At 42.5% G+C, this 22651-nt stretch overlaps 1 protein-coding gene across 1 annotated transcript in view; it reads left to right on the top strand.

The window, feature by feature from the left end:
* The window catches only part of LOC117518106 (adhesion G-protein coupled receptor D2), a 282536-nt gene that overhangs the window by 189094 nt on the left and 70791 nt on the right, over positions 1-22651 (top strand). The window contains 1 exon segment of the mRNA XM_034179168.1: positions 10656-10697. Within this exon segment, the coding sequence (XP_034035059.1) occupies positions 10656-10697 (42 nt within the window).

The following is a 22651-nucleotide window of genomic DNA, read 5'->3' as shown; positions in this document are numbered from 1 at the left end:
AGCTGGTTAAATGTATTAAGAAGGTGCTCTTAGAAAGAGCAAAGTACAAGGACGGCAGCATTTGGGTTTGTTTAAGTTCCAAAAAGCAGGTTGCCAACATCACTAATAGCTTGTAGTAAAGAGGATGTGGGTCAGAGCTGCAGCATCCTGAATGAACTGACCTGGCTCAGAGCAGTTGTTACTGCAGTGATCTCTGACTGATTTTCTTTTCCTGCTTCTGCTGCCAACGTTTCAACATCAGATAAGAAGCGACAAATCAGATAATTGAAACAGATGGGTTTTTTTCTTGTGTTGATTTACAGAACAGTGCAGCTCTCTGGAATCATCATATTTATTGTCAAACAGTGTTTGTTGGCTTTAACTTTTTAAACATACAGTTGTTCCCTAATTAGCTGGCTGCTAATTAATTTCTACTAAGCTGTTTGAAGTATAGCAATACTTTGAAATAGACTGTGCTGATGCTTTGCATAAATTTATAGCTTTTGCTGCTTAGTTCAAAAGAAACAGATCTGAGTTTAGAAACGCACTTTTATTTAAATAAAGTGCCCCCACTTTCCTGTTCTGTTTGTTTATAGTGGGAATATTAATGCATTAGCATTTTAAACAATTCGTCATTATTGCTATGCTGCCACTTATTTTTAACTCAGTTATATTCTAATAGCTCATTTTTATTAATGCACACAGGATGTTCCCCACTTTGTTCCTTTCCCAGCAGAAGATTAATTACAAATGAGAAGAATGATCATAAACATGATAATCAAATTGCAGCAATGAGGTGAAAATTTCAATTCTAATGCAATTCAACGGGGTATGTGCAGCAGTTGTAAGTACCCACAGTCTGGTGTCACATGTGAGTTTATTTGCGTGTGTGTGTGTGTGTGTGTGTGCAAAAATGTGACAGAAATATGTTTGAACTTGGCATGTGAATCTCATCACTGACAACGATTCAATACGCATCTCGATGCACTACCGGTGATGCGATACATATAGCGATACATGACAATACAATGCAATACGATTCACCACGTTCCCGATTCAATGTAATTTGATATGTATTTGATGGCGACTCAATTCTTCACAATGTGATATGATGAAAATTGGTGCGATATGATGCGATTCAACATGATGCAAAGAAATTATAACAAAAATTTTAATAGGAAATAAGAAGCTGCAATTCAGTATGGTACTATGGTATTCTTCTGATTCTACTAGAGGCAGAGGATTTGTTTTACTTCTTATAAGCAGCAAATTTACCAGATTCAACATTAAGGAACAGGAATCGGTTCCCTCATACAGTTGTATGTAAAAGTTTGGGCACCCCTGATAATTTCCATGATTTTCCTTTATAAATCATGGGTTGTTTGGATCAGCAATTTCAGTTAAATATATGATATAGCAGACAAACACAGTGATATTTGAGAAGTGAAATGAAGTTTATAGGATTTTCAGAAAGTGTGCAATAATTCTTTAAACAAAATTAGGCAGGTGCATAAATTTGGGCACCCCAACATAAAAAATACATCAATATTTAGTAGATCCTCCTTTTGCAGACATAACAGCCTCTAAACTCTTTGGATAGCTTCCAATGAGAGTCTGGATTCTGTCAGTTCAGTCAAATTTGTTGGTTTCCGAGCATGGACAGCCCACTTAAAATTACACCACAGATTTTCAGTAATATTCAGGTCTGGGGACTGAGATGGCCATTCCAGAATGTTGTACTTGTTCCTCTGCACGAATGCCTTAAAACCCTTTCACATTGGTGTATTCGTAGAGCTGCTCATTGCAGTGTATCGTCTACCCTGCAATGAGCAGCTCTACGCCCACTTTAAGTGGAGTTTTTCCTCAGTACGCAGCAGTATGTTGAGGGCTACTACACGTGTAGGATGGAAGAAATTAAACATGTTTAATTTTCTTCGGTGTACAGCTCAGCACGGAGCCTTCACGCGAGTACACGCAGCGCCATGCTACTGTCCGCTACTGTCCGAAACTGTGAGCCCTCCCATGCTGCAACACGGTACTGTACGCCGTTTCACACCTCCCGCTGGGCTCCATTGTTCTTCTGGAGCTATAAATACTGCAAGATCATTGCTTCACTTTATCATACTGGACTCATTATATGAGGACTGTTCACCGTGTCGCAAAGCTGACTGTTGTCGTTTCATAAAAGCGCTCTCTTTCACGTGCGCACTCTCCCTCATACACTCTCTCTCTCTCTCTCTCTCTGTGTCTGACCAGACCTGTCACTGTGACTTTAAAATAAAAGCGCTCTCTCGCGTGCGCTCTCTCCCTCACTCTCTCTCTGTGTGTGTCTAATCAGATCTGTGACTCTTTAAAATAAAAGCGCACTCGCTGCATGTCGGTGCAATCATCAGACGACCTGATCGATCAGGTCTGATCAAATCAGCAGACCTGATCGGAGAAACCGGAGGTTTAAAAGTTTAACGAGTCACAGCGTTTCGTTCAGGGCAGCCTTTACCACAGCCAGACTCAGCAGCATTTGGACATAAAGAAAGTGATCCACCAAGACAAAAAAAAAATATATAATAATGTTAAATGACTGTTTTTGAGCCACATGACACCTGCAGTAGAGAACAGAGCGCACTTCCACAGAGGCAGAAAATAGCACTGAACTGGTTTAATAGCAGCATGGTACACGCGACTGTGTTCACACATTAAAAAGCGAACTCATGCAGCTGCAAGTATGAACCAACACTGAAAAAGGCTGAGTATGCGCGCATTTCGGGCGTATTTAAATGAAACGCCGCAATGAGCAGCTCTATGAATATGCCAATATGAAAGGGGCTTTAGTAGATTTTGAGCAGTGTTTACGGTCATTGTCTTGTTGAAAGATCCAGCCCTGGCACAACTTCAACTTTGTCACTGATTCATGAACATTGTTCTCAAGAGTCTGCTGATATTGACTAGAATCCATGTGACCCTCAACTTTAGGGCTTCTTCACACATATTGCAAATTTGGTCAATTTGTGTACAACTCCAGGGCGACACACGGCGGTAGAGTCATATGAGCGCAACACGAAACATTGCGCCGATGGGCAGGGGTGCATGACACCGGTGCGATGGTGTCTGGCGAGCAAGAACAGAGTGAGCTGCTGAAGCTGCTCGCATTGTGTTCCATGGGACAAGCTGCACCACATCCTGCTGCTGATGTGGAGGAAAATTAAATAAAAAACAGCTGTATAATTAGTGAATATCCCTGGGTTGATATAAATAATACATAAATGGGGACGCAATACAGAACCCCGTGGTTAAACAACCCTGGTTAAAAAAACCACACACACACAAAAAAAAAACAACTCACGTGATTTGAACCCGCTCGTCCTGATTAACAGACAGAAACGTTAAACGTGAAAGTGGCATATTTATCGTACTGTTGGCCTGTCATATGGTTCTGCGGCATGCAGCTCACTGTCCTGTTAGACAGACATGACGTTCAGATCACCTGCTGCATGTCCACATAAACTGACGGACCAGTTCAGCTGAAACAGCCTGTCAGTATGTGCGCTCTCCAGCCCGTCACAGAAGCGATATATGTTTTTAGATTTTTTGATGTGAGTACAGCAAGCATACACACGCGCGTGTCCATCAAAACACGGTGCATGTTCTGCAGCTCTGATGTCCAGGACCAGAGATTTCAGCAGCCGCCACGCCCCTGTCCGTTCAAAGCACAGACCAAGGCGTCACTCTGTGATCAGATGAGATGCCCCTTGCCTGTGGGAGGGCATGCGAACCACACGCATGCACATTTTTTTTGGTGGGGGGAGCTCACAACACACACACACGTGTTGTGGGGGTAGCGACAGCATGCCACATCTCGGCAACTCCACAGTCGTGTGGAACCTAGATAAATTTCACTGCCAGCATGACAATGGTTGTCTGCAGACTGTTTTCCAAATGAGCGGTGTTAGATGTTCATGCGTGTCAGCTGGAATTTGGCTGACACCTGCCGTGAGAGGGTTCGATAGGTTCGCACAGCGCACACTCTGTCTTTCAGTTGCTGGTGTGCGCAAATAGTTGTAATAGGTGTAGCAACAGGTATATGAAGGGTTAGAGGCAGGGACGATTTTACACGGTTTGCACACGATTCCTATGTCATGCGCAGTACATGCGCACTTCAACCAAACTTTGCAGTATGTGTGAAGGGGCCCTTAACGAGATTCCCAGTACCTGCACTGGCCACATAGCCCCACAGCATGATGGAACCACCTCCACATTTTACTGTAGGTAGCAAGTGTTTTTCTTAGAATGCTGTGTACTTTGTCAGCCATGCATACCGCCCCTTGTTATGTCCAAATAACTCAATTTTAGTTTCATCAGTCCACAGCACCTTATTTCAAAATGAAGCTGACTTGTCCAAATGAGCTTTAGCATACCTCAACCGACTGTTGTAGATCTTTGGAGCAGGTCTTTGGGTTGACTATGACTGTTCTCACCATCCTTCGCTTCAGCTTTTCTGAGATTTTTCTTGGCCTGCCACTTCGGGCCTTAACTAGTATTGTGCCTGCGGGCTTCCATTTCCTCACTCTGTTCCTGGAAACTGACAGCTGAAATCTCTGAGATAGCTTTTTGTATCCTTCCCCTAAACCATGATGTTGAACAATCTTTGTTTTCAGAGGCTCCCATTTTGCCACTCATTAGAAGAGATGCAAAGAGGGGAAACATTTGCAAATGGCCACCTTAAATACCCTTTATCATGATTGGATTCACCTGTGTAAGGAGGTCAAGGGTCAGTGAGCTTACCAAACCAATTTTGTTTTCCAATAATTCTTCTTCTTCTTTGTCTTTCGCCTGTTCCCGTTAGGGGTCGCCACAGCAGATCAATCGTTTCCATCTCACCCTGTTCTCTGTATCTTCCTCTGTCACACCAACCACCTGCATGTCCTTTCTCAGCACATCCATGAACCTCTTCTTAGGTCTCCCTCTTCTCCTCCTGCCTGGTGGCTCCATCCTCAGCATCCTTCTCCCTATATACCCTGGGTCCCTCCTCTGCACATGTCCCAACCATCTCAATCTCGCCTCTCTTTGACTTTGTCTCCAAACCGTCCCACCTGAGCTGTCCCTCTGATATGTTCATTCCTAATCTTGTCCATTCTTGTCACTCCCAAAGAGAATCTCAACATCTTCAGCTCTGCCACCTCCAGCTCTGCCTCCTGTCTTTTTGTTAGTGCCACTGTCTCTAAGCCGTACAACATAGCTGGTCTCACTACTGTCTTGTAAACTTTCCCCTTCACTCTTGCTGATATTCTTTGGTCACAAATCACTCCTGCCACCTTTCTCCACCCACTCCACCCTGCCTGCACTCTCTTCTTCACCTCTCTACCACACTCTCCATTACTTTGAACAATTGACCCCAAGTATTTAAACTCATCTACTTTCACCACTTCTACTCCTTGTAACTGCACTATTCCACTGGGCTCCCTCTCATTCACACACATGTACTCAGTCTTGCTTCCACTGACTTTCATTCCCCTTCTCTCCCCTTCTCTCCAAAGCATATCTCCTCTTCTCCAGACTAGACTAGACTCAGACTAGACTGAGAGTAGAGAGCAACTTGCTCTCTACTCTCACTACAGATCACAATGTCATCTGCAAACATCATAGTCCATGGGGACTCCTGTCTGATCTCATCCGTCAACCTGTCCATCACCACTGCAAACAAGAAAGGACTCAGAGCTGATCCTTGGTGTAATTCCACCTCCACCTTGAATGAGTCAGTCATTCCGACTGCGCATCTCACCGCTGTAACACTATTCTTGTACATGTTCTGCACTACCCTAACATACTTCTCTGCCATTCCAGACTTCCTCATACAATACCACAACTCTTCTCTTGGCACCCTTTCATAAGCTTTTTCTAAGTCCACAAATACACATTGTAACTCTTTCTGTCCTTCTCTGTACTTTACCAACAGTATTCTCAGAGCAAACATTGCATCTGTAGTGCTCTTTCTCGGCATGAAACCATATTGCTGCTCACAGATCTTCACCTGTTTTCTAAGCCTAGCTTCTACTACTCTTTCCCATAACTTCATGCTGTGGCTGATCAGCTTTATGCCTCTGTAGTTAGTGCAGCTCTACACATCACCCTTGTTCTTGAAAATAGGAACCAGCACACTTCGTCTCCACTCCTCAGGCATCCTCTCACTTTCCAAGATTTTATTAAACAATCTGGTTAGAAACTCTACTGCCATCTCTCCTAGACATTTCCATGCCTCCACTGGAATGTCATCTGGAGCAACTGCCTTTCCACTCTTCATCCTCTTCATAGCAGCCCTCACTTCTTCCTTGCTAATCTCTTGTACTTACTGATTAACTCTCACCACATCATCCAGCCTTTTCTCTCGCTCATTTTCTTTATTCATCAGCTCTTCAAAATATTCCCTCCACCTTCTCAGCACACACTCCTCACTTGTCAGCACATTACCATGTGCATCTTTTACCACCCTAACCTGCTGCACATCTTTTCCAGCTCAATCCCTTTGTCTGGCCAATCGGTACAAGTCCTTTTCTCCTTCCTTACTATTCAACTTCTTGTACAGCTCGCAATATGCCTTTTCCTTTGCTTTTGCCACTTCTCTTTTCGCCTTACGCCGCATCTCCTTGTACTCCTGTCTACTTTCTTCATCTCTCCGACTATCCCAAAACTTTTTCGCCAACCTCTTTCTCCTTATGCTTTCCTGGACCTCTTCATTCCACCACCAAGTCTCCTTGTCTTCCTTCCACTGTCCAGATGTCATACCCAGTACTGCCCTAGTTGTCTCTCTCACCACATCTGCAGTACTTTTCCAGTTGTCCAAAATTGCTTCCCCTCCAACCAGTGCTTCTCTCATCTGCTCACTAAATTTCACACAACAGTCTTCCTCCTTCAGCTTCCACCATCTGATCCTTTGTTGAGCTCTCACTCTCTGCTTCTTCTTCTTTACCTCTAAAGTCATCCTACAAACAACCATCCTATGTTGTCTAGTGACACTCTCTCCTGCTACCACCTTACAGTCTGTGATTTCTTTTAGCTTGCATCTCCTGTAAAGAATGTAGTCCACCTGTGTGCACCTTCCTCCACTCTTAAATGTTACCCTGTGCTCCTTCCTTTTCTTAAAGTAAGTATTCACCACACTACCAACATTCAATGTACTACCAACATTCAAAGTCCCCACTCTCATTTCCACCCTTCTAGTTTTCTTCTTCTCCCGCTGTTCGTGGCAACGTTTTCCTCCTCTTCTTCGTTGTCTTCGCCCAGCAGTAGCCCAATTTCCACCGGCACCCTGTTGGGCAATAGCACCGGTGGCGGACGTTGTTAACCCGAGCCGCGACCGATCCGGTATGGGAATTCGATTCTGAGTCTGCATAGTTGGGTTGGCTTGTTTTACGCCAGATGCCCTTCCTGATGCAACCCTCCTCATTTATCCGGGCTTGGGACCGGCACTCAGAATGTACTGGCTGCACATCCCATGTGGCTGAGTTGTTTTCCAATAATTAGTGCTAAATGTATTCAGATCAATAAAATGGCAAGGGTGCCCAAATTTATGCACCTGTCCAATTTTGTTTAAATAATTATTGCACACTTTCTGTAAATACTAGAAACTTCATTTCACTTCTCAAATATCTCTGTGTTTGTCTACTATATGATATATTCAACTGAAATTACTGATCCAAACAACCAATGATTTATAAAGGAAAATCATGAAAATTATCAGGGGTGCCCAAAGTTTTACATACAACTGTATGTGGAACCTGTTTCATCACACTGTCAGAACTTAATCAGTACAGTAAACAGTAAGACAACATCACTCTCAATGAGTGACTTAAAGTGAGTCACAAAACAAAACGCAAAGCAGGGATGGTACATTCAATGTGCCTCAGAAAAAAAATTGATGCAAGCACGCAGCGAGCGATACGATCACGATTTCACCTGTTAATTGAATCGATGCAAACTGAATGAATCGATACACTTGCATCACGCATGTTTGTATCTAGATACCGATTTGTATCAATTCATTTCCACATGCCTAGTTTGAACACTTCGTAGTTTGTGCACGGTACTTTACTGTAGTGAAAGGAACACACATATAGCAACAAAGTCCACGCCCCCCTCCCCCCAAAAACCCGACCTGGTTTATTCAAAAGATAGGATATGGTAAATGGACTGCATTTATATAGCGCTTTTCCATCTGCATCAGAAGCTCAAAGTGATTTAAAATTATGCCTCACATTCACACATACACACTTACACACCAATGTCAGGGTGCTGCCATACAAGGCGCTCACCACACCCCAGGAGCAACTAGGGAATTAATGACCTTTCGGAAGTGCCTTTAGTGATTTTCTTGTCTAGCTGGGTTTTGAACTGAGGATCCTCTGGTCTCAAGCCCAACGCTTAACCACGAGACCATCAATTCAGTTCAATTTCAATTCAATTTTATTTATATAGCGCCAAATCACAAACAACAGTTGCCCCAACAGTTGCCACAAGAATGTCAACAAATAAATGAGTGAGTTCCTGAAGATTGTTAACACAATAACTCACAAGCTAATGCACATGAAAATGTCTAATTTTGTGTGAAAATTAACATTATTTTGAGATGAACTTGTTAGAATGTGGTATATCTGGTCTCACGCCATTATGAGATATTGATAGAGTATGCCGTTGATTACCATTGTAGTGATGCTACATTGTGTGCAGCTGATCCCATGAGGTCTTTGAAGTGAAGCAGAATAGGTCCTCAATTATTAATTGGGTGTGAGACCAGAGATGTTTGCAAGAGCATCTGGCAGAAAAACTTACACCAGATCCCAATGCAGATGTGTGCTGGATCTTCCATGGAGACCCTGACCAGGGGCAGCCGAAAGTTAAACAGCTACAACGGCAGTGTGTTATTGACTGCCTGTTACCATTGACTGCCTGTAGCATGGAAGTATATGGCTGACTGTTGCCAGTCAGCCATATACTTCCATGCTACCATGTAGGTATGAAAGCGTAAATGCTCCGGAGTACTGAAGAGTATACAGGAAGAGGAGAATGGGCAGACACCTGGGCTAGAGGACACTGTTGTTGTCCATTGTTGGCCTGTCACTCAGAATGCACCAAGGTCTCCCTCTGGCAAAAACTGGACACTGCAATCTCACGTTTGATAGATGGATTGACTAGACTCTCCCTGCTTGGCCTCTGAATGTGCCCTTAAACCCATGTGAAAATGAAGAAACAGATACATGAGGGTGTATAAGAACAGCTGGACTTTCAAAAGTTGTTTTTGTGCTCCATAGATGGAGATCAGTGAAAGGATATCTCATCAAGTAATCTCCTGTATCTTTAAGCCTTGAAATTTATAGAATTCTACCTGCCTTATTATTTTGTAGTGCATCAGTGGTCTGAATGCGGTTCCCAGCGTTTCCATTGAGGGAATAGAACCACATTATGTCCTCAAAGGCATATGCACGCTTGTCCATTCAAGAGATGCCACAATAGATTGCACTGAAAAATAAGTTTTTCTGTAACAAAAAGTGCAGCTTTTATTCTTCCAAGGGCATGATAATCTTCTGACCTCAGTATTAGCTGTGGAGTTTTGTGCTCATGAAAAATCTTCTTTTATGTCTTTTTTGTGTGTCTTTTTCTGCTTTTGTCGAATGGTTTTCCTTGATAATCTCATCTGGCCTGAATTGCTCTCTTCATGTATGTGCCTGCGAAGTTGTATTTGTTCTTAACCTGCGTTTATGTCTTCAGAATCTACTCACAGTTTGTGAGGGCATGGTGTTGTGTCTTTGTTAATGTGCAGGCTTGCCTTCGGTGAGTGTATGCATGTTTTGTGAATATATATGTGTTTATGTCTAAAAGGAGACTGAAAACAGGCACTTGAGATTTTTTTTTCGACAAAAGCTGTGGGGAACCTTGGGTTTGAGCCTTTGATGGCTTTATGGGGGCTGGCATGAGGAAGGGGAGGCACATTGTAGACGAAACAAATGCAAAATGAGCCTTACGGACATGGCTCAGTGTTGAAAAGTTTCTCTCTCTCTCTCTTTCTCACTCTCTCACTGTTTTTACAGTACATGGTCCAAGCAGTTTTTTGGTATCACCAATGGGGACTAATCAGTACTTGTACATTCCAGCTTTAGTTGTACCCATTATCAACAAAAAATGAATATAATAGCAATTCCAGGGTGGTAGCTACAGCCAGGAAGGTGTCAAGGACAAATTATACAGTGGTCAAAATTTAAAAATGCTCCAGTTGTAATGAAAAATATACTATTATTTTTCTGATCATAAAAAATATACATATATACACTTACAATCCATCTTACATCCAATCCAATCCAGCTTACAAATATACATTTTTGCATAGGCCATGGTAGACCAAGGCTGGATTGCAAGTGTTGTTTAATTGTATGTGATACCAGTTAGGACAAAATTGGCAGCAGGGTCAAAGAATATTACTTTTCACTGCTTTCCATTTCATCCCTGCCCAGCCCGGACAGAGGTCGACGTAAAACGCCCTGCAAGTGCTCTTCCACTCATTATTTTTTTTAAACAAGACAATAAGAGAGAAAACAACTATATCAACTTTGTCCTCCCCTTTTCTGTCTCTCTCTCTCTCTCTCTCTCTCTCTTCTTTCTTTCTGTCTCTCGCTCTTTGTCTGTGTTTGCAGGGCCTTTTCATCTTCCTGATATATGGGGTGTACAACACAGAGGTAAGTCTGCATTGTGTTTCAAGGCTGTCGGAGTGAATGAGAGAAATGACAATTTTCTGATGGGCTCCCTGCTTAAAAACTGGGTGGGTGGGGTATAGTGTGTGTGTGTGTGTGTGTGTGTGTGTGTGTGTGTGTGTGTGTGTGTGTGTGTGTGTGTATATATACATGAGTGGATGGGACAAGCGATGGGAATGAGGGGAGGGGGCATCGTTTCCACGCGAGCGTCCTACTGCCCTTCATGCTTGGACTAACTTATATGCATCTGAGTCCGACCATTAAACACTGACACGCTGCTGTTCTCAGCCACTCATTCCTCACCCACATTGGCTAATATTTCACTGCCTCTTTAAATTTTTTAACTCACGGCCCTCCATTTAACATCCTGACAAAGCTGCTGGCAAGGGATTTGTAGGACAACCAAGAAGTCTTGATAGTAGGACCAAAAAGAGAACAACAATATGTAGTGACACCATAAGGACCTATCATTTTGTAATTGCTGTTTGGATACACTGTCTGTCTGTGTATGTTTGTGTGTGTGTGTGTGTGTGTGTGTGTGTGTGTGTGTGTGTGTGTGTGTGTGTGTGTCGGCGGGGGTGGGGTGAGACAGATGCGCTTTAATTGAGTAGAATTGTAGTATGAAAATCACTCAAGGTGTGCATGTCTACCTTCTAAAATGATATGATACATATCCTGATGCAGTGGTTATGATGTGGTTCAGAATTATATTTTTTCTTATGAAATGATTCGATTTGGGGCAACATGATGCAGTATGGTCCAGTTCTTTGTTTAACATAGACATTTTTCATGATAAATTACAAGAAGCCAAAATTGGCATTGCTTACCTTCTAATACATATTTTGTGAAAAACTAGGGACCTGCTGCCTCTGTTTGTCCTTGTTCACCACTAGGGGCAGCACCACATACGAGGTCTGTGAGAAAAGTATCCGACCTTTTTATTTTATGCAAAAAATATATGGATTTGATTCATATGTTTTTACGTCAGCCAAGCTTGAACCTTCGTGCGCATGCGTGAGTTTTTCCACGCCTGTCGGTTGCGTCATTCGCCTGTGGGCAGGCTTTGAGTGAGCACTGGTCCACCCCTCTCGTCGTTGTTTCATTGCGAGGAAATGGAGGAATGCTTTGGGATTTTTTTCCATCAGAATTTTTTCAGAAACTGTTAGAGACAGGCAGCTGGAAACCATTCGAAAAATTTATCTGGCTTTCGGTGAAAATTTTACGGGCTTCACAGAGAATAAGGAGGGTTACTACAGCTTTAAGGACGGCCCACAATGGCGCACGGCTCGCCGCGCTCCGAGCCGCCATCAAGAGGCAGAAAGCCCAGCTCTCAACAATTTCTCTTATACTCACTCGACTGGTAAGCACTGAAAGCCGAGATAGGCTTGTCCCAACTTGTCCTCTAACACTCCGAAACGGAGGTGTTCCTTTGTCTCACTTCATCAGCGAATCGGTCGTGACGCGCAAAGCCTCCGCGCGGCTTTCCATGACAAAATCTCTTGTTAAAAGTGAAATCAGACGGAAAATGGCTGATGTCCAGCTCTTGTGATAACCAGAGAAATTGCACACAACGGTCCCGGCTCCACACAGCCATCCATTTAGAAATGATGTGGTGGTTTCTGCCTCTCGATGGCGGCTCGGAGCGCGGCGAGCCGTGCGCCATTGTGGGCGCAACAGTTTCTGAAAAAATTCTGATGGAAAAAAATGCCCAAATCATTCCGCCATTTCCTCACAATGAAACAACGACGAGAGGGGTGGACCAGTGCTCACTCAAAGCCTGCCCACAGGCGAATGACGCAACCAACAGGCGTGGAAAAACTCACGCATGCGCACGAAGGTTCAAGCTTGGCTGACGTAAAAACATATGAATCAAATCCATATATTTTTGCATAAAATAAAAAGGTCGGATACTTTTCTCACAGACCTCGTATAGCAGAATAAAGCAGCATAGAAGAAGTCCAGAAGAAGAAGCCAGTTGTTATTATGATGTTATGTTAGCATAATCAATCAATCAATCAATTTTTTTATATAGCGCCAAATCACAACAAACAGTTGCCCCAAGGCGCTTTATATTGTAAGGCAAGGCCATACAATAATTATGTAAAACCCCAACGGTCAAAACGACCCCCTGTGAGCAAGCACTTGGCTACAGTGGGAAGGAAAAACTCCCTTTTAACAGGAAGAAACCTCCAGCAGAACCAGGCTCAGGGAGGGGCAGTCTTCTGCTGGGACTGGTTGGGGCTGAGGGAGAGAACCAGGAAAAAGACATGCTGTGGAGGGGAGCAGAGATCGATCACTAATGATTAAATGCAGAGTGGTGCATACAGAGCAAAAAGAGAAAGAAACAGTGCATCATGGGAACCCCCCAGCAGTCTACGTCTATAGCAGCATAACTAAGGGATGGTTCAGGGTCACCTGATCCAGCCCTAACTATAAGCTTTAGCAAAAAGGAAAGTTTTAAGCCTAATCTTAAAAGTAGAGAGGGTGTCTGTCTCCCTGATCTGAATTGGGAGCTGGTTCCACAGGAGAGGAGCCTGAAAGCTGAAGGCTCTGCCTCCCATTCTACTCTTACAAACCCTAGGAACTACAAGTAAGCCTGCAGTCTGAGAGCGAAGCGCTCTATTGGGGTGATATGGTACTACGAGGTCCCTAAGATAAGATGGGACCTGATTATTCAAAACCTTATAAGTAAGAAGAAGAATTTTAAATTCTATTCTAGAATTAACAGGAAGCCAATGAAGAGAGGCCAATATGGGTGAGATATGCTCTCTCCTTCTAGTCCCCGTCAGTACTCTAGCTGCAGCATTTTGAATTAACTGAAGGCTTTTTAGGGAACTTTTAGGACAACCTGATAATAATGAATTACAATAGTCCAGCCTAGAGGAAATAAATGCATGAATTAGTTTTTCAGCATCACTCTGAGACAAGACCTTTCTGATTTTAGAGATATTGCGTAAATGCAAAAAAGCAGTCCTACATATTTGTTTAATATGCGCTTTGAATGACATATCCTGATCAAAAATGACTCCAAGATTTCTCACAGTATTACTAGAGGTCAGGGTAATGCCATCCAGAGTAAGAATCTGGTTAGACACCATGTTTCTAAGATTTGTGGGGCCAAGTACAATAACTTCAGTTTTATCTGAGTTTAAAAGCAGGAAATTAGAGGTCATCCATGTCTTTATGTCTGTAAGACAATCCTGCAGTTTAGCTAATTGGTGTGTGTCCTCTGGCTTCATGGATAGATAAAGCTGGGTATCATCTGTGTAACAATGAAAATTTAAGCAATACCGTCTAATAATACTGCCTAAGGGAAGCATGTATAAAGTGAATAAAATTGGTCCTAGCACAGAACCTTGTGGAACTCCATAATTAACTTTAGTCTGTGAAGAAGATTCCCCATTTACATTTATAATGCTTTGCATAAATCGCAAAGCATTACTTTCAGGGTTGATAAATTGTGGACTGAACGTAAAGTTGAGAGGGGTATATTTATCTGTTATACCATGATCTGACAAGTTGATTTTGTTTTTGCTGCGCAAAGTGACATGCTCTCATGAGGTCCTCACACTGACCTTTGAATTTTTCCGAGTTTGAAAATACGGAAGTAACAGTGAAACAATGGTGTGTTTGATTGCAGGTTTGAAGTCATTATCTGTGTATTCTTCAGTATTTACAATTGTATGCAAAGGTTTGGGCACCCCTGATAATTTTCATGATTTTACTTTATAAATCTGTGCATCACTATACAACGCACTTTGCACAAGGAGATGTTGTATGATGCTCTCATGCAAAGGAAGCCTTTTCTGCGTACATGCCACAAACAGTTGCTTGCGGTATGCTAAGGCACTTTTGGACAAGCCAGCTTCATTTTAGAATAAGGTGCTGTGGACTGATGAAACTAAAATTGAGTTATTTGGACATACAGTAGTGTTCAGATTAATAGTAGTGCTATTTGACTAAAAAGATTAATCCATGTTTTGAGTATATTGTTACATGGGAAACAAAGTACCAGTAGATTCGGTAGATTCTCACAAATCCAACAAGACCAAGCATTCATGATATGCACACTTTTAAGGCTATGAAATTGGGCTATTAGTAAAAAAAAAGTAGAAAAGGGGGTGTTCACAGTAATAGTAGTGTGGCATTCAGTCAGTGAGTTTGTCAATTTTGTGGAACAAACAGGTGTGAATCAGGTGTCCCCTATTTAAGGATGAAGCCAGCACCTGTTGAACATGCTTTTCTCTTTGAAAGCCTGAGGAAAATGGGACATTCAAGACATTGTTCAGAAGAACAGTGTAGTTTGATTAAAAAGTTGATTGGAGAGGGGAAAACTTATACGCAGGTGCATAAAATTATAGGCTGTTCATCTACAATGATCTCCAATGCTTTAAAATGGACAAAAAGCCAGAGACGCGTGGAAGAAAACGGAAAACAACCATCAAAATGGATAGAAGAATAACCAGAATGGCAAAGGCTCACCCATTGATCAGCTCCAGGATGATCAAAGATAGGCTGGAGTTACCCGTAAGTGCTGTGACAGTTAGAAGATGCCTGTGTGAAGCTAATTTATTTGCAAGAATCCCCCGCAAAGTCCCTCTGTTAAATAAAAGACGTGCAGAAGAGGTTACAATTTGCCAAAGAACACATCAACTGGCCTAAAGAGAAATGGAGGAATATTTTGTTGACTGATGAGATTAAAATTGTTCTTTTTGGGTCCAAGGGCCACAGACAGTTTGTGAGACGACCCCCAAACTCTGAATTCAAGCCACAGTTCACAGTAAAGACAGTGAAGCATGGTGGTGCAAGCATCATGATATGGGCATGTTTCTCCTACTATGGTGTTGGGCCTATGTATCGCATACCAGGTATCATGGATCAGTTTGGATATGTCAAAATACTTGAAGAGGTCATGTTGCCTTATGCTGAAGATGACATGCCCTTGAAAGGGGTGTTTCAACAAGACAATGACCCCAAGCACACTAGTAAACGAGCAAAATCTTGGTTCCAAACCAACAAAATTAATGCCTCACAGATGTGAAGAAATCATGCAAAACTGTGGTTATACAACTAAATACTTGTTTAGTGATACACAGGATTGCTAAAAAAAAGCTGTTTGAACACAATAGTTTTGAGTTTGTAGCGTCAACAGCAGATGCTACTATTATTGTGAACACCCCCTTTTCTGCTTTTTTTTTTTACTAATAGCCCAATTTCATAGCCTTAAGAGTGTACATATCATGAATGCTTGGTCTTGTTGGATTTGTGAGAATCTACTGAATCTACTGGTACCTTGTTTCCCATGTAACAATAAGAAATATACTCAAAACCTGGATTAATCTTTTTAGTCACATAGCACTACTATTATTCTGAACACTACTGTACAGTGGGGCAAAAAAGTATTTAGTCAGCCCTGTTGTGTATTGGGGGGGTGTGGCTGGACATTTTGGTGTTCTTTTCTTTTCTTTGCTCTCCAGGTGGTATGAAAACTGATTTGTCTGTGGAGAAGGTGCTGGCTGAAGAGTCCTTCACCCTCATCAACGTTATGTGCAGCACCTGTGGATGGTGCTCACGTGCAACCTTAAAGACTTTCAGCTGAAGCAGATAATGAGATGGCGTTCTGCATTTAAGCCATGTGTGATTCAAGCAGAATTGCCGGGAACTCGACCTTGTGATGTTCGTTTGTGAGACGCTGAGGACCGCGCCTGGGTTTGACACATCGTGCCTGTGAAGGAAGAAGGGTGAGGGACACATGCTGTCAGCACACATCTGAGGTGATGAATTGTTTGACTAATTGTTGATAGTAACTTGGTATTTTGTTACGCAGTAGATTTGAATTGTGATGAGAATTGTGTAGCTCGCTTCTCACTGCCGTGGCGTGCGGAGTGGTAATCCTCCACCTGTTGTGAGAAGCTGCTCATTTACATAAAGCTTAAATACAGACCTGAATGTGTTGCTGATAGTGTGTGCCTTTTGAAGGATATTGATTGTAGCTGCTGACTTACCTCACCTTTTCTATCCTTCGCAGAGAGTCGGTTTGTCGTGTCCACCTGGGGGGTGTTTGGCGGTAAAGTGAGTCCAGAAGCGCCAGGCTTCGATCCTTTTAGGCGCTGGAGAGCGTGCCAGCCTTCACTCCACCAGACTGACGCATCTTTTGTTCATACACTTTGTTATGCACCAGAGGGTGGAAAAATAAAGTGTTTTGTTATTGGAACCGCTTTCTGGTTATTTTAGCGCTGGGTTCCGTCAGACGCAGGTCCGCTCCTCAACCCGCGTCGACACATAACAAGCCCCTGATTGTGCAAGTTGTCCTACTTAGAAAGATGAGAGAGGTCTGTAATTTTCATCATAGGTACACTTCAGCTATGAGAGACAAAATGAGAAAAAAAAATGCAGAAAATCACATTGTAGGATTTTGAAATAATTTATTTTTAAATTAAGGTGGAAAATAAGTATTTGGTCACCTACAAACAAGCAAGATTTCTGGCTCTCACAGACCTGTAACTTCTTTAAGAAGCAGTCATGCACCTGTTACCTGTATTAATGGCATCTGTTGGAACTCATTATCTGTAAAAAAAAGACAACAGTCCACAGCCTCAAACAGTCAGACTCCAAACTCAACCATGGCCAAGACCAAAGAGCTGTTGAAGGACACCAGGAAGAAAATTGTAGATGTGCCCCAAGCTAGGAAGAGTGATCCAATGAAACCAGAATGGAACTTTTTGGTAAAAACTCAACTCATGTTTGGAGGAAGACGAATTGTCATTTCATTTATTATACAGGAAAAAGGTTAAAAGCACAATTGCACATTACCCCAGGCCTGACTCAGTTAAAACTGTTTTACAGCAGGTTCCTGTTTTACACGTAAACCTACACACAAACAATCATTTAATTCAATCATGTGGACAATAAACCTAACATGTACAGCACACATTCATAAAATCATAAATACATAAATAAAAAGATAAAAAGATCAGACAAGTGAGAAAGGTAGATCAGTGGTTACACAAATAACTATTCAATAAATCGTCTCTGTAAGTTTTTTTAAATAGTATCTCTGAGCTGATAGTTCTAGTGCCCAGAGGGATATCATTCCACACCTTAGTATAGATGTAGAAGAATGATCTTTGTCCATAAGTGTTTTTATAAGAAGGGACTTGGAGCTGTTCCGCCGATGTTGATCTGGTGCTTCTTTGAGAGTTTGTAGTTGGTACTAGAGCCAACAGAGCTGGTGGCAGGTTGAAGTTTTTTAACTGAAAATAGACTCTAATAGCCATACTACTTATATAGTTGTTGAAGGTCAGAGCATTTGATCTGGACAGAGCTATACAATGGTGGGTCCAACCTGGAAGTTGACAGTGAATTTTAAAAGCTCTGTTGTACAGTTGAGCCACAGGATCAAGAACATCATTTGTGGTGAGAGACCATATAGGCAAACAATAGGAGATAGAGGAGAGGACTACAGTATGGAGGTACGTATGAGAAACAGAGGTTGTCAAATATGGTCTGATTTTGTTGTAGACATACAGTTTTTGTTGCAGTTTCTTGGTGAGAGAGTTGACATGTTCTTTGTAATTAAGATGAGAATCCAAGAGCACACCAAGATATTTATAGGTTGTTGTTATGTGCAGTTTGTAATCGGAGAACATGATTGTGTTGCACATTTGGAGTTGCTTCCTGGGGGAATGAAAATACATACATTCTGTCTTTTTCATGTTAATACTAAGGTGGTGATCCGTTAGCCAATTTTGGAGTGTTTTGAGATCAGATGACAATTTAGCATTTACAAAATTGGGGTTTGAGTTGGAGTAAAAGAATACAGCGTCATCTGCATAGAATAAAACATTAGAATAATTGCATATAAGTGGAAGATCATTAATATAAAGAAGAAACAGTAATGGACCAAGAGTACTCCCTTGTGGTACACCGATATTGTATTTAAGAGGACGAGATTTAGTTTGACCAATTTTGACTATTTGAGACCTGCCACTCAAATAGGATGTAATCATGTCAAGCACACTTTGGGACAGCTTAATGGACTGAAGTTTACTTAGTAAAATGAGATGATTTACTGTATCAAATGCTTTACGGAAATCTGTAGCCTGTAGCCTGTCCTTTGTTTGAAGACCTGTCTGCACTGTTGTAACATCAGGAGATGTGAAGACAGAGGATAACTCCTTTACAGAGGATATAAAATAATCATTGAAAGCACTTGCAATCCTTTCGTGTTCAGTGACAAGGTTACCATCGATATTAATTTGAATTTTATTTAAGTTATTCTTTTTATTGTTTCCTGTTATGTTGTTAAGTACTTGCCATAGCATTTTTGGATTTGAGCCAGCTTGAACAATTAAGTTTTGAAAATATGTCATTTTGGATTTGTATAATTCAGCCGTGCATTTATTTCTAATTTGGTGGAATTGATATTTACGGCGTTTTGGTTTTTCTATATTGTTTTAAAGATGTAGCTTTTTGTTTAAGAAGTTAAATTATTTGGGAGTTAATCCAAGGTAATTTATTTTGCCTTTGTTTTATCATTCGGACAGTTATATATTTTGTAATTACAGTTTGATTTTCTCATGAAAGTTAATTAAGATTTGATCAGGGTTTCTAAGTTGCATTTCATTTGACCAGTCGATATTGTCAATCTCTTCGTTTAATCATGGTAAATTAGTACTTTGGTCACAGTTGGATGACTAGCATGACCTTTTATATTCTTGGCTTTTTTCCTGATTACATATGTAAGGAAATGATCAGAAATAGCAGTTTCTACTATACCAGAGAGAGCGAATTTGGAGGGTTGAGAAGTAAAGATGAGATCAAGCACAGAGCTGCGTGTTTTTCCAATTCTAGTTGTGTTTTTGATTAACTAAGTCCAAGTTTGGTTGCAAGAGCTTTTAATGGTTTAGATGAGCTGTCATTCCAGTCCAGATTTAGGTCTCCAAGTACAATCAATTCCTTTGTATTCACTCATTTTAATATATCAGAGAGTTGAGACACATATAGGTTCGGATTTACATTCGGAGGTTTATACGTTACTAGAATTGTAATTGTGTGTTGATTTGTAAAATTTATAACTAGCTGCAGTGACTCCGAAGCAGTTTCCATTTTTGATATGGAGTGCGCATAATTTTGACTTACATAGAGCGCCACTCCACCTCCACATTTACCAATACGGTCTTTCCGATATAAACTATAGTTTTCAGTGGAGAGAAAAGAATCAGGAATTTCTGGTGTTAGCCAGGATTCACTGATTGCCATTACATGGGCTTTAGTTTGTGCTAGTATAATTTTAATTTCATCTATTTTTGGTGCAAGGCTGCGTATATTTAGACGACAGATTTTGAGACCTTTGCTTCTACAAAGCTGGTATAAAGTTTTGGGATTTTTCCTGGAATGACAAACTCGTTTACCCTTCTTTGGTTTGGGACCTGGTTCTGTACTATAAAAAAGGGAAGTGCAGGAGCAGAGTCCAGTTTTATGAGGGGGGCACGGTGGTGCAACAGAGTGGGTGTAGGAAATGATAGGTTTGAAGGTGTACATTCTGTGATAGATGTGTACATTCCAGCACTAGTAAGTGTATAAAAGTTGACATAATAACTTAAAAAATACATAAAAAGTGGGATAAATACATTTGAGTCAGGACCTGGGATAATTTCAACATTTCCAATAAATAAGATAAATAACAGTAGTCTAGAAGCAGTTGTATTGCCTACCAGCGACATTGAAATATGCTTCGATTTGTATGACTTACTATGTTAAAGATCAGTCACCCACTGCTGAAATAGAATAGTGTGTGCGGAAAGGGATACTGCCGGGAAAGAAGAGGTTAGTCCGAGTGTAACCCGTCGGCCTTCGCTGCAAGCTCCGGGCCATAGCAGTGATTGAAAAGACTGATAGACTAGGGGACACGTAGCCTTCAGTGCGTCCTCGCCGTAGGCCGCCTCTCCGATGCTAGCTGTTGGCGGTGCTAACCCTCCTGTTAGCTCCGCTGGTGGTGGGGGCCACTGGACTGCTGGGCACGTAGCCTTCGACGCGACCCCGTTAAGGGCCGCCTCTCCGGAGCTAGCTGTTAGCAAAGCTAACTCTCCTGTTATCTCCGCTGTTGGTGAGGGCCGCTGGACAGCTGGGCACGTAGTCTTCGATGTGACCCCATCGTAGGCCGCCTCTCCGATGCTAGCTGTTGGCGGTGCTAACTCTCCTGTTAGCTCCGCTGGTGGTGGGGGCCTCTGGACTGCTAGGTACGTAGCCTTCTGCGCGACCCCGTCGAGGGCCGCCTCTCCGGTGCTAGCTGTTGGTGGTTCTAACCCTCCTGTTAGCTCCGCTGGAGGTGGGGGCCGCATGACTGCTGGGCACGTAGCCTTCGGCGCGACCCCGTCGAGGACCACCTCTCCGATGCTAGCTGTAAGCGGTAGTAGGTCGTCTGTTAGCTCCGCTGGTGGTGAGGGCCACTGGACTGCTAGGCACGTAGCCTTCGGCGTGACCCCGTCGTGGGCCGCCTCTCTGATGCTAGCTGTTGGCGGTGCTAACCCTCCTGTTAGCTCCGCTGGAGGTGGGGGCCGCAGGACTGCTGGGCACGTAGCCTTCGGCGCGACCCTGTCGAGGGCCGCCTCTCTGATGCTAGCTGTAAGCGGTAGTAGTTCGTCTGTTAGCTCCACTGGTGGTGAGGGCCGCAGGACTGCTGGGCACGTAAGCTTCAGCGTGACCCCGTCGTGGGCCGCCTCTCCGGAGCTAGCTGCTAATGGTGCTAATGCGCCTGTTAACTTTGTATCGCTGACTGGACTGGGGGACCAGTGTAAATTCCCAGAAAGTAACAGGAGTGTCCACCCGCTGAGCACTTTCGAGGACGGCTTTTGGCTAGTGACCATATAGCAGGAGGTACTTGAAAGCAGAACATAAGTGACAAGGACTGCAGCTACACCGGCATCTCCAAAGACCACACCGGCCGCCATCTTGACTCAATCCTGCTGTTATGGGATGCTGAGTTGCATCCCATAACACCATACCTTCTGTGAAGCATGGGGGTGGAAACATCATGCTTTGGGGCTGTTTTTCTGCAAAGGGGACAGGACAACTGATCCGTGTTAAGGGAAGAATGAACGTGGCCATATTTTGTGACATTTTAAGCGAAAACCTCCTTCCATCAGTGAGAGCATTGAAGATGCAACGTGGCTGGGTCTTCCAGCATGACAGTGATCCCAAACACACCGCTCCAGCAATGAAGGAGTGACTCCGTAAAAAGCATTTCAAGGTCCTGGAGTGGCCAAGCCAGTCTCCAGACCTCAACCCCATAGAAAATTTGTTGAGGGAGTTGAAAGTCCGTGTTGCCCAGCAACTGCCCCAAAACATCACTGCTCTAGAGGAAATCTGCATGGAGGAATGGGCCAAAATACCAGCTACAGTGTGTGCAAACCTGGTGAAGACTTACAGGACACGTTTGACCTCTGTCATTGCCAACAAAGATTATGTTACAAATTATTGAGCTGAACTTTTGTTATTGACCAAATGCTTATTTTCTACCATAATTTACAAATAAATTATTTAAAAATCCTACAGTGTGATTTCCTGGATTTTTTTTTCTCATTTTGTCTGTCATAGTTGAAGTGTACCTATGATAAAAAATTACAGACCTCTCTCATCTTTCTAAGTCGGAGAACTTGCACAATCAGGGATTGACTAAATACTTTTTTACCCCACTGTATCTGTCCATAAAGCAGGAAGCGACTGTGTGAATGCGAGTATGTGCCTTGCTTATTTCTCTATTTGTCAGATTGACTTCAGCTTTTGGGTATGGCTTGCACATAGCACGATGATGTACATCCTTTATCATGAAAATTTTGGGAATTAATTTTCTAAACCTTTATTTTTAAACCTTTTTTGATTAGGGCCGCTTCACACATAATACAAATAAGTACAAATCAGGATGAATCATGGTGAAA

Source organism: Thalassophryne amazonica, chromosome 10 (assembly GCF_902500255.1).
Source record: "Thalassophryne amazonica chromosome 10, fThaAma1.1, whole genome shotgun sequence".
Classification (NCBI taxonomy): domain Eukaryota; kingdom Metazoa; phylum Chordata; class Actinopteri; order Batrachoidiformes; family Batrachoididae; genus Thalassophryne; species Thalassophryne amazonica.
This window is presented reverse-complemented; position numbering and strand designations above follow the sequence as displayed.